We start from the raw sequence: 13,988 nt of genomic DNA, 5'->3' as shown, positions 1-13,988 counted from the left end.
CTTTATAAGTGCTGAAAATTTATTTAATTATCAGAGAGGGATTTGTAAAGATGAATTTATTAAAAAAATTCAAAGTATTGTAAATAAAAACTACTTTATTTGTAGTTACAATATACAATACATATAGATACATAATTAATTAAGAAGAATTTTTTACAACAATTGAAAGTGGATTTCACGATTTGTTCGACAACCGTGACGACGTTTGTAGATCGTATATTTGTTACGGAACGATCACGCTACATAAATGCATGACCACTTATCCGGATTGGCGGCGTGATATACAAAAGCCCATACGTTCTTTCGACATTCCGGTCCAGTGCGATAAACGAACGTTTTTTGAATTAAACATAAGTTTACGGACCGAGAAGAGCGTCGACAGAATTCGAGCAAGGAGTGGTGATAAAGCTATTAAAAATCAGAAAAACGTATAATGTACCGCGTAATAATATAAATTCATCTCTTTAGGAACGAATTTTTTTAATTAGATAAAAGTAATCTAAATTTTTATTAAATTAAATTAAATTAAATTTAAATTTATATCAATTAAACAGAAAATAAAAGAATAAAAAAATTAAAAATATTATAGTATGATGAATATCGTCTGTTTTTTTTGTCAGCAATATTAGAATTAAAAAAACGAAACATATGTATATATTCCAGTGTCCCTGAGATTAAGCTTTAAATAAATATAATAAACAGTAATCAGTAAAAATTCTTTTACAATCCTTTTCTTATTTTATGAATTGATTGTACATTTATACATTATATTTACTTTAACAATTTATTTACAATATTAATCATAATATCTTCAAGAACATCTTTCTTTTTTTACTTTGCAGTCAGATATTTGGAGTATTATATTATGATTTCATCTCGTTTAAAGTCTGTTAATCTTATAATGAACCACGTAAAAGAACATGGTTGAAGAAAAGGTAATGAAGTTAATGATTCTGAATACTTGACCTACTAGAACTTAAAGTTATGGATTAAAGAGGCAATTCTAAAATCCAAAAAAGGAAACTGCCAGAAAGAATGAGATTAGCTTAAATTTTCTATAATACGTTAAAATTAATAAGAGTTCATCGATATAATTGCCAGAAATATTTAATGTAAATATTGCACAAATATCTGACTATGTAAAAAAATTTACATGGCTAATTAAACAATAATCAATAACATGTTGAAACTGACATGAGAGGTCGGAATTAATTAATGTCGCCATACGATATAATGACAGAAATATTAATAGGCTACGAGTAGCTTACCTACGGTCGTCAGCAACATGTTATCCAGCAGCAATGCGATGGCGACGATAACGAGAACGAGCCTCCGAGATTGCCGGCATCGTTGCAACCAACCGCTCCAGTCTCCACCTCCCATTCTCAAATTTTATCCTTCTTCTGATGTTCTACAACATTGGCAATATAAACAGCGAGAGATTTGAAAGATGCGTAAATAAAATTTCGTTGCGTTGAATATCGCGTACTTTTCGTCGCGCTCTGTTCTTGCAAGTTAAGAATTAAACCCAATGAAGACTAGATACGAGGTATTGATGCTTCTTTCACAAATGAAATCCACGTGACAGTTGAATGGATTTCGTTCAATAACAATACTGAAATCCACGTGAAAATTGAATTGATTATTATACAATATGTTTGATCGATTTTCTTCTGAGAGTTTTCTCGTAATATTTATGTAGATATACACATAAAGAATTATACCCAGCAGTTATGTAACAATGAATGCATTTTGGCACATATAACTTTCAAGAATATCACACACAGGTTTCTAAATTAATCGTCATTTTATAAAACTAAATAAAATAATAAATAACAATAAGATTAAGGCCAATGAGAGTCTGAAATCTTGAAATTCGGAATAAGAGACAAAATTTCGGAATAAAGCTGCACATCATCTATCAAAGTAAAATATTTTACATGAATTAATACCTATGCGCACCTATTTCCGATTATTTCTCATTAGCCTTAATCTTATTGTTATTTATAATTTTAAAGTTTGAGAGTCCGATTTAAATTATATTTTTTGAAACTAAATGAAATTGTGTTGTCAAAATATATCTTTTATTTTGAAGCCCAATTTTGGAGACTCTTCTTCAGGAAATTATTTCAATAGAATATGGGTGAAAATTTTCATAATACTGCGCCTTCTATTTTTTGTTATGCAAAATTATTGTTTGTTCTGATTTTTATTTACAAGAATATTATACATAGAACTCCGCTACGTTCTGACGATACCGCATATTGCTCGCGAATGAACGGCTTTAGTTGAGTAATTCTATGTGGATTATACAGGATATCTGATTGTTTTGACAGAATTCGTGGACATATAGAGCGGACTAAACTGAGACGGAAAGTTTTCTATCATTTTGTAATTTTCGCAATAGTTAGCAAGATATTAACTGTTAAAAATTGTTGAAAATTGGTTTTCAATAATTTTTTATTCAAATACTATTAACTTTACAGAAAAATTGCAAGAGACAAAAATTATTTATTTTCTTCTCATAGAGCTCTAAGAATTTTTTTAGCATTTTTTCAGAATTTTTAAATATATTTTCTCACGTTGTTAAAAATAGAAAGTTCAGTTACTAAAAAGTTGATAAAAAATTCTGAAAAAATTCGTAGAGTTCTATAAGAAGAAAATAAAAAATAAATATAATTTCGTCTCTTGCAATTTTTCTGTAAAGTTGATAGTGTTTGAATAAAAAATTATTGAAGACCAATTTTAGGCAATTTTTATCAATAATTAATATCTTGTTGCTATTGCGAAAATTGCAAAATGGTAAAGGAGTTTCCATCTCAGTTTAGTTCGCTCTACATGTCCACGAATTCTGTCAGGACAATTATCAGACACCCTGTATGTATTAAAATTTATATCTAAAATTTATATAGGAAGTATCTACATAGAATTTTCGTTGAAATTTTGAAGAAAATTTATTCCAATTTAGCAATGAAATCAATTTAGCAATGAAACAACGTTGTATTCATGTGATATCATGTCGATGAATTTATTTCCATGTAATTCACGTAAAATATATGAATTCAACGTGGACATCATGTACCTGTTTTCATAGAGAAGTGGTAAATAGAAATTACGAAAAATCAATCAATCGTTCCAACGGAACGGTCCTTTCACAAACAACTAAACAATCGAGTCCTGTATTGCGTTGACACTTTATCGCGTTCACTACCTTCGAACACTTTTCAATCAATTACTTAATTGTTACATTTACAAACTACTATATTTGTCGATTTCCTCGTGTAGTTTCGAAAAAAGACATTGGACATTCTGTGAACACTAATTAATGTAAACACTAAAGTATCGAACGATGTTTTTCCGAAGAGCTAAGACATTTGGTAATTAAATATTAATTACGGTTTAGAGAATGATTATCTATTATTAAAATATTGCATTTGTGAAACATTTCTTTCGAAGATAAAACATTGTTGAATTAATAAATTAACAGCGTACTCGCGTATATTTTATGAGATGATTAGGTAATGTCACATAAATAATCTTAGATGGGTTTATGATTATTGGAGCGAAATATCCTTTTTGATGCTTTATGTTCAAATCATAAGGAATATTAAAGAACAAAATCGCATGAGTCGTTTCCACTGGAAGAAATCTTGAATGGGACGGAAATAGTCTGAATGCCGGAAAAGGCGCATCTGCTTTAACAGAAGATAAAATCGTCTTCGCTGAAAACTGTCAATTGTGGAAAGTGGTCAAAATTTGCGATTTACTCCTTCACAATTTCTTGTCGATTTGGGCAAATCGTATCTTTCCCATTTACCTTCAGGATTAGTTTTGAAATGCTTGCGATGAATTTTATCTTTTTAAAGATTTCACGCACATAAATGATGTTCGTTTATTAATTGTTATTTATTATTTTCTACTTAATTTTTATTTACTCGCTAAATAAACACTGTGTTCAATTTAATTGTACACTTTTTTTTAAAACGTGCATATCAAATTTATTTTAATATATTTATAGCACAAAAGTGATTATCAACAATTTAGGTCCTAATTTAAGAAATTAAATTCTAAAAATTTACATTATCATTTAAATTACTTTTTATTATTGAAAGAAGGAAGTTACATAAATAAAAGGATTGATTTATTATTCTATTTCTGTACAAATATTTTTAATGATATAGAAAGGTAAGAGAATATTATTCTTAAATAAGAAGAAAAGATAATTATACATAAATCCAATTTCACTGAGTAAATACTATAGCTTGTGTCAAATTTGTATCAAGTTAAGTATTCATGAGGATGTATATATATATATATGTGACATTATTTTCATAGATAAATGAAGGTTTAATAACGTAAAAAATAAGTTATATTTACTATTTCCAGAAGATTACTTTTCGTTTAGAAAAGCTCAATTGAGCGTTAAAATCAATGACGTTTCGAAGAAGATAGGTTTTATAAAAAGCTTTATACGAGAGAGAGAGAGAGAGAGAGAGAGAGAGAGAGAGAGAATAATATAAAAAATAATACTTTACTTTTGCTTTTAAACAAATGAAATATTATTTAAATGTTACAAAAATATATGAGTTTTTTTAAAGATCTTTATTTTTGTCGTTCGCGATTTCTTTTTCCACGCCAACGCCAATTTTTTCCTTTAATAATGTGTGACATTCGCACGATTGTATCAAGTACAGCAGTCTTAATTGTCGAAGTTTTCTAGAAAGCGCCCGCTTCCGTTTCTCGTTGGAACTCGCTATCGACTCGACGTTCGTTTAGCGCAATACAATTAACCGCATTAATTACAGGCTTTTAATAGTACCTGCGTCGTCCTGCCTCCGACCCACGTTCCGCGCGCGTGATGCCCGCTTCTCTTTTATTCGTCATAACTCGGTTACCCCACGCTTTTAGTCCACCTAATTTTCATGCCCGCCCTTTGAAAAGGCAGGCATCAAAGGCTATTGCGACTTTTAGTGCTGTCTCGCGCGTTCACAGTACTTTATCCTATTTTTCATTAAGAAACGTCGCGTAAGAATTTCACTGTAAAACGAATCAAAACGCAATTGATGCATTACATTTCTATCGGACACTTTTCTCACCTTTGATTTAACTTGAGTGTGATTCAAACGAAAGAATTCCTTCGATCTATCGTACTTTTCGATCTACCGCCTATGGATAATCGTATCTTTCCTCTTCTTGCTCAAAGTGAAAAGAATTATCAAATAATAGGACCGATGATAGCGTGTCCCTGCGCCCGATTTTTTTTGTGGAGACCCCCGTGAAATGAAAAGAGTACAAAGCTGTTGGTATCGCGAGATAAGAGTTGTTTAAGGGCCGAAAAGGTAGAGAAGAAGCCATGGGGACCTATACGCACGCACGCATACGCAAAGGGCGGATTATACGTCTCCGCCACTGAACGAAGTCGAAGATTGATAGCGTGGAAAGGGGAAGGGGGAGAGGGATAGGCGGATGGAGAATTGCTATGAAGGGAAAAGGAGCGTGAGAGCCGGGGAAGCAATCAGCATTTTCCTGAAAGCCAACTCCCTGGGGTCCGCGTGCATTATTCTCGGGAAAGACCGCTTCCCACTCGTGCCACTTATAAGCTCCACTACCTTCCGCCATGACTGACTCCCTTCTGATCCCCTCCCCCTCCCCCTTTTAACCCCCTTTCTTCTCTATCCTCCACCTTCACCCGCTCCTCGTTCTCTTATCTTCTTGGTAATTACGATAAAGAATGACCGCAAGACGCGCTTCTGTTTGTACTGGGCTTTCGTACTCGCGGCGCAATGGGATGTTGAACGTCCTCGCGACTCCATAACTTGCTGGCACAGTGCTGGCTATTCCCATTGGAAACATCCCCCGATCAATCTAACATCGTGTACCTTCCAATCCTACGGAGATCCTTTTTTTCTCTCCCGATTTGTCGCCCGTCTTGTTCCCGCTGCGAGTCGCGCGATGGATGTGTGCTTACTCTTTTAAAACACGATGGTTACGGTATATAAAAAGCCCTTTCAATCTCTTTTCCAAACAAATTATATATATAGCGTCACTTCTTCTATCAAATATTTACTTATGATTGAATGAAAGCTTTCTTTTGTCCGTAGAGGACGCGTCTCAAAATTAATTTTGCGCAATTAATTTTAGATTATTTTAATACAGGAAGACAATGCATGTACGATCTATCTCTACTTCCTTTCTTGGCACAAAATATTCGTGATGTATCGTCTAATAAGCTCGATATAATCGTGCATAATTGCAAGCGCGAGATGCGAATTTTGAATAAAGCACTTATATACGCAAAGCTCGACAGTATATATAGGTGCTGAGATTCTGAAGAGGTGGTTGACAGGCGATACGAGTCGTTGAAAGGGTATGACGGGGTGATCGTTTTGCGATTGACAGCAACTTCTCGGTAGCGGCTTGATGAAGTGGTTGCGGGGATCTGCCGACTCATCGACGCTCGTTATGTCGATTCAACCCGCGTTGGTGTGTTTCGTACGCGATACGGGAGATTACGCTATCGCACTGCATACATGAGATCAAAGCATACTGACCAAAGTTTTCGTCATTTCAGCTAATAGAAAAGTCGTGTCGGCCGTCAGCGCGCGGGATTTATTGTAAAACGTGACCACTCTGCGTAGCCGGCCGTTTCCGCGTGCGAATTGCGAATCGTTGGAATTTTTCACATATAATAAAGGAAATAGAAAATCCCGTCGTTTCGCGGTAACACGTTCCGAAATTGAACTTATTTTCGCATGAATGGTTGAAACCGACGCGACGAAGGGATCGCGGAATTCTCGTGTGCGAAGCACCAATAAAAATTCTCCACGAGTTTCAATACTAAAAAAAAAATCGCGAGCACTTGAATGCGACAATAATTAATCAATGTGCTAATTTTGGTTTAAATAATATTTTCTAATTTTTTCTAATTAATAATTCAACAAATCGTTTCGTATTTTTTTTTGTTTTTAAAATAAATTATTAGCGAATCTATTTGAAAATAATTTGAAATAACTGAAATTAAAATAAAAATAGGTCAATATTTATTGATTTTTTATCATGTATAGTTGATGAAAATGATTATACAATACTTTGTTTAATACGTTTTCGCGAATATTAACATGTAAATGTCATATAAAATTTCTGCATTTCATCACAATTTCTTAATTATGTCTCTTTTTATAATTATAAATGTTAGGTTGATCTCCTCCTCTCTCTCTCTCTCTCCTTATAGATACAATGGCAGAGCTATAGGCAACAATGGAAGGGAAGGAGTCCTTTAAGTTTCTCTTCGCTATTTCGCAGACGAAGTTGCGCCCTACGTAGGGTTAGTTCCTACTTTAAGAACCAATTAGTTCTGGTTGCTATGTCTCGCTGTATCGAGTGTACCTCTCGACTGTATTATTCGCAGATTCTTTGATAAATGTGGAATCGATTTTCTTCGAATATGCCATTATTTATAATATTCTCTTAACTCTTTATTTACTATTAATCTTATCGTTTCATATTGAATAATAATATTCATATATATAATAAATAAATAGAGGAAATTTTAAGAGAGGAAATTTTAATATTTACATATTTACATGTTCTATAAAAATATTATTTTACGAACAGTTTTTGAGCACATAACATATTCAGAATTATCGAGCGAGATAACCATAATGCAATTTTGGTTTATATAACATTTCTGTGAGAAGAGAAAATAGTACAGACGATAGCCGATTAATTATGAATAAAAACATTTATGAGGATCGATCGATAAGAGGCTTCTAATAAGAAGAGAATGGAGACATGAATGGAGAGGGATGCAGATAGCTTAAAAGGCAAACTGTTGCTTTGGGTCTCAACAAGTAGGTCGACGACCGAAGCCAGATAGAGATTTGGGTATCTTTAATGTTGTGGCTATATGTGCACGAAGTATAATCTTCTTGCATTCAGTCGACGTCTTCATAAACGCTTCTCTGGAAAAAATTCTTGGAATATCTATAAAACTGCGCGAATATATCACTCCCAGCTTCGCAATCTCAATTAGCAACAATCAAATTATCGACGACATGAAATTTTATTTTTAATATTTAACCCTCAAGTAGATACTCATGTTAACAGAAATTTTTTGCCTGCTACACACATATTTATACGCAGCAATAATATCATTGACATGGCTCTCTTTGCCATGCATTATTGACGCTTTATCGTAATCCGAAGCAATTATGTCAAAGATGGTGGGTATTCTGGCTCCTCCCTTTGTCGCGCGATATTGCATGATAAGCGAGTTATGTCTCATCGCGAAATCATGTTACCTTCGTATAAAATCACTATGTATTACAAAGTTTCGCCGTTGCTGTCGGTCCGATCGTCGTGGTCTCTGATACCCCGAATATCTCAAACTTCATACACAAAGTTAACTCGAGTACATTAATGTGGATTCATCTTCGTGGAACACAACGGATTTCGCGCTGGTTTCGTTAACGTTCGGGATATTTTTCCATCACTCGCGCATTAATAATGAGCGTTAATATCAATATCTCAGATCATAATTCACTTACATCGTCATCGCGGCGAACTGAATTTTTTCCCGGCACATTACGTAGAGTACGTCACACGTTATGCACGTTTTAACACTGATACTCCATGCGTACATCTCGGCAGCTATTTCGTCGGCGGACTGTCCGTCGGATTATAACAATAGCACCATCTGTTAATTAGAGACGCACAAGATGCGAAAAAGTCTTGATAAGATGAAAAATTCTCTAAGTAGAGACTGAAGACAGCACATTCTACAAAAGAAAATTAGTTTCTTTCGGATAAATTACAAGCTGGATGAATTAAATTACAAGCTGGAAAAGTTGGTTAATTTACTAAGAATAATATATCAATTACTTTCGACTTTAAGGGATTATAAAATTAAACTTTAAACTATAATAGAATAACAATAATAGTATTGTTATATTTTAATTTTAAGAATATTGTAAAGATGTAGTTTATAATATAATATTTTTTAGTTCCAGTAAGAGTGTGTAAAAAAAAATTAAATGGTTTTATAGTGAAACATATTATTTAATTTTCTAAAAAATTTTCTTCGAAATTATTTAAAACATTTGCAATCAAGAGTAATTTTTTAAACATTCTATATAATTATTGTACAGAATTACATGTTGATGAAGAGATTAAATGTATTGTATATGCTGCAACTTACAGTTAGTTAATCTATTTTAATCCGCGGTAGCATTACTTTTTTTTTAAGACACTCATTGTGTATTGCTACGTTTTATTGTATCGAAGTAATCCAATAAATAAAATCAGACAGCAATTTCATAGATATAAAGGAAGATTATACATTTAAATTATGTCTATCACTTTGTATACATAATAATTGTATATGTAATAATATTTTAAGAACACGATCGTGTAAATGATATACATAAATATAATGAAGAACGCCAATAATCGGTCAAAATTAGACGTGAATACAATATATATTCTTAATTTAAATTTAATTATCTCAGATGTAATTATGCGCCGAAACATTCGAACATTTCTATATATGAAATTATTCCCTCTAAATTAATTCGGTAAAAAACTTATTGTAAAAAATATTATCTCAGTCAGTATGTCCGAATATTTCGGCGCACAGTCTCACATCTGAGATAATTAAATTTAAATTAAGAATATATATTGTATTTATAACATCTAATTTCGATCGATTATTGGAGTTCTTTATCATATTAATAATATTAATATTTTAATTATATTGAGCAATTTTAAACAAATGCAGAACTTCATATAAATAAAAATTGTAATAAATCCTATATTAATACAATACTGTAAAAATTAGTCGGAACTTAGAGTATTAATAAATTTTATCATAAAATATGAAGATCAATGTTAGTGTCAAGTCTTTTTTGTAACAAATATGTCTTCACACTGTAATATTGACTTGTTTTATTTCTTACAAAATAATATCTGTGCTTAAGTACTAAATTAAAAAAAAATGTAATATCCTCAGAATTATTAACTGACAATACAATTCTCTGGGAGTCGAAGATTGAAGGGATCTGAAAGGATTGAAAGAATCGTGCATGCAAAAGAGATGCATTTGTATACTCTCGTTTGCGACGGTACCGTATCTCGTATCGCTTCATAGATAAATTTCAATTTAGCTCGCGCCTGGTTGCTCGCAAAATTAGAGGCGATTCGAGTCCAGGAGGCAATGCGTTACGTTTCTTCCGTCGCGTATCGTAATGCGAGGAAGGGATCGGATGTAAATCAAACTCGGATAGCCGTGAAACGAGACTTCAGACGAGACGAGGTCAGAGACGGAGCTCTGGAAATAAAATTACGTCTTCGATCGTGCGTAAATGAATTTACCGCTATCCTATCGGTTCTTTCTTAACACGCCTCTGCCGTTTAAAGGAGTCGCGAATAAAGCGTGAGAAATTCCGATAAATTTTACATAGGTTCTAATTTAAAAAAATATAATAAAAATAATCTAGCTAAAGTTATCAATTCTCATATTTAATTTCCTCGGAAACGAAATTCTGCATAGTTTAAATTCTTTATTTTTCCTCTGATAAAACTATTTTAACTATCTTCTTTAAATTCCTGACCAATATTGCTGAAAACGAAAAAACAAACAATATTCATCAGTATTTTTAATTTCTTTCATTTCTTCTTTTTTAGTTTAAGGTTAGTTTCGTTATAGGTTGAATAAAATTTTTAATTAAAAGAAAAATCAAATCACTTTTTTCTTTAAAAATTCATTTCGAAAAAGGAGTCTTAAAGTCAAAAAAACATATACGTTAACCTTTTTCCTTATATTTTGCTAAAGATCTTACCGAGACTTACGAAAGAGAGAGAAGTAATTATGAAGAAAAAAACGGAGCAATTAAAAACCGGAAAAAGATCTCACAGAGTCCCTCGGTTGCCGGTCTTGTCGATCCGGTAATCGCATTAGAGACAGTAATTACGACACCGCTCGCAGTAACGTGAAACCCGTAGGTTGGGTAAAGTACTGGACAGGGTTATGCAGATTGCTTTATAACCTTGTTACCGATCACTCTATTAACCTTACGAGGTTGAAGTCCCAACCCTCTCACTAGCTTGTTCCTGTGTCAGAAGCCGGGCGACAACGAGAGACGAAGGATATCGCCTTCTCGTATTTATAATGTTCTATCATTCAGGCTTGGATCTTATTTTTTTTGTTCTTCTAAAATTATCAAGTAATCGCAGAACCCATAATATAAGTTTGTAAAACGTCATTTTTGAAAGTCATATGACATCTGATATATTCAATTTGCTTCAAGACTCGCTCTATATCGAGAAAATATTCTAACAAAATTGAGAGAGAACGATCTTCGGGAGTGACCCGAGTTTTCTGAAATCGCGCGAGAACTCATGTCTTCTGCAATTCATCTTTTGCGCCGACCCTCTCGATCCGACCGTGCTTTGACGCGAACTCACCGAGGAAGATCGGCGCCAGAAACTGCGGATGACACGTGGAAATGAGGGCGTTTGTTCTAGAGCCGCGGATCACGATCAGGAAATCCGGTGTTACGCGACTAAGGGATACCAGAAGCGTTCCGGTCACCTCGGTGACGTGTCAACGAGTCTAAAGATTCCGTAAACGTATCTGGCAGGCGAATAATACTGCGGACATGCTTAACACATTGATGTAGTGGTTATAGATGACCCTGTGGTGTGATACTGACATCTGTCTCATTGACAGGGAGAGTATAATCAATTCTAGTTTCCTTATCTTTTTTTAAAATTGAGAATTTAAAATATCGATGAATGTAATTTTAAAAAATTATAAATCAGGCTCCAGTTAATATAAATTCATAAATTGACGGAAATAAAGGAGGACTATTCGAGTCAAGATGGGCGTCATGTGCTATTGAAATTAACACTCAAATCACGCACACATAATTTTAAAAATATATCATACGTTTTGACCATTTAATGTGATCACTTTTTCAATGATTATCAATTAAGACTATTACAATTGAAACAGTACAATGATTGATATTGACGAATCATAATTCTTGAGAAAGGAATTTGTGAGACTCACGAAAGATTGTAATAACGATAAGATAATAGGACTACAATTATGTTATAATTCAATGTACGTTGACTAAGCAATTAAAAAAATTACAAATCACTAATGAATATAAAATTGAAGAAGGTATAGCGTATATGTTTTATGTATTGCGAGGTTTAATTTGTAATAGTCTTTTGATTGCATATCATTAAAGACAGTCACATTAAATGGTCAAAATGTATGATTTTTCAAAATTATGATTTGAGTGTAATTTTTAATAAGTGACATTCAGCTTCACTCAAAAAAAGCCTTCCTTTATTTTTGTTAATTTATGAATAAGTAATTAATAATGATAATTAAACGGGATATATAACGTATTTGTTTAATAACATTTATTCTAATATTTCTTGATTTTTATATTGTGTGAATATATTATACGGGGAAATACTTTAACATTTCGCTTTTTGACGATATTATTTGGCGAAAATCAAATGTTATTTCATTAATTTGTAAGGCAGGAATATTGACTGTATATGCATGATTAAATTAAAACGTTACTGACAATTTTTGACGGTAGTTTATTATCGCGAAGAACAATGTCATTATGTCGCACAAATAATTTAATTACAATTAACAATTCATATTAATTAATATAATTCGGTAAAGTACAGTGCGCTTATCGACCATATTACTTAAACGCATGTAATGCACTGCGTTCCGCAATATGAATTATTAATTAAACATTTAACAGCGTGATAACTCGTTTATATAGCCAATTAAATCTCCGCTTTCGACCGTTACCAAATAATTGAACTGTATTATGTAATAAATGAAATCATGTAAACATAAATTTATCCTTGATGAAGTAAAATTACTTTTAAATATGTCTAACACCACAAAAAATTGTTTTAAAATTTTAGTTTATTCTCTGAAAAGATCTTCCTATATTCATGACATTTAAGGCGAAAATATAGTAACTCTTTCGTGCTTTATTATCTATAAACGTGATAGGAATCACAGATTGGATTGATTTACATTTTAATGTACATGAAAATTAAATACTATTAGATATCAAAAGAACAATGGTAACTCAATCTCTTGGATAATATTTTATTATTTTTAATTTTCATTATTTTTAAAATATAAATGAATCTATTCTGTGATTAGTTTCAGAATAAATATCGTCCATATTAACGTATGCATTTAGTAAACAATAAACTAAATTCGAGTCAAATTTAATATACATTTTGTTAAATTGAATTGTTTAATTTCATTTTAGTCAAATTGACAATATATTGAGTAGGCGCGATACCATCCTATAGAAATAATTAAAAATAACTCGAATTAGATGTAATTTAACATGAATTTAACAGTTATAAATTTAACAGTGTATAAAAAAATGAGTGAAATTATATATTAGCAGTATGATAGATCAATGATTTTTTTTACTTCTTTTAAACCAAAATTCGACTTATTTTTCAATAAAGTCTTCTCTTAAAAAGTCACTAACTTATTCAACTGCCCACATATTAGTGCGTCTCTTCTTAGTGACATACGAATCACTGATTGTGAGTATATTAACGGATCTACTCGATGTTTATTAATCTTATTTTTATATACTAGTTTGCTATGCACACATTCGAAAGTTTATTCATTAAAAATTATATTTATGAAGGGGATACTCACTGAGATCGGTCGGTTCGGCCGGAGCGAGCGTTCTCCGGTCCTGTATCGCCGCTATCGTTGCTAGCCGTCGAGGCTGCGACCCGGTTGGCGAGGAGTGTCGGGGCACTCCGATAGATACTGCACGGACGATTGAGAGCGATAAGGGCGATAAGGGCGCATCTCACCTCGCTCGTGCCGGCCTGGAGCCGTCGCTCTCTCTGCTCACCACCGTCTGCGTCTCCCGTGCTTCTTCGACGTCCTCTTCTTGATCCTCGAAAAGATCCAG

General features: G+C 32.7%; 1 protein-coding gene across 2 annotated transcripts in view; it reads right to left on the bottom strand.

Annotated features, from left to right (window-relative positions):
• Positions 1–13,988, bottom strand: part of Vmat (Vesicular monoamine transporter) — a 25,596-nt gene extending 11,608 nt beyond the window's left edge. For both annotated transcript variants that reach the window (XR_845629.2, XM_011050803.2), the window contains exons 1-2: positions 13,724–13,988; positions 1,269–1,411 (exon numbers count right to left, since the gene is read on the bottom strand). Coding sequence is in view for 1 of the 2 variants with exons in the window: in XM_011050803.2 (XP_011049105.1) it covers positions 1,269–1,383 (115 nt within the window). In the remaining variant the exon portion in view is untranslated. The remainder of the gene's footprint in view (positions 1–1,268; positions 1,412–13,723) is intronic.

Source organism: Acromyrmex echinatior, chromosome 16 (genome assembly GCF_024713525.1).
Source record: "Acromyrmex echinatior isolate Ae372 chromosome 16, ASM2471352v2, whole genome shotgun sequence".
Classification (NCBI taxonomy): domain Eukaryota; kingdom Metazoa; phylum Arthropoda; class Insecta; order Hymenoptera; family Formicidae; genus Acromyrmex; species Acromyrmex echinatior.
The sequence above is the reverse complement of the archived record's forward strand: the minus strand, read 5'-3'. Positions and strand labels throughout refer to the sequence as shown.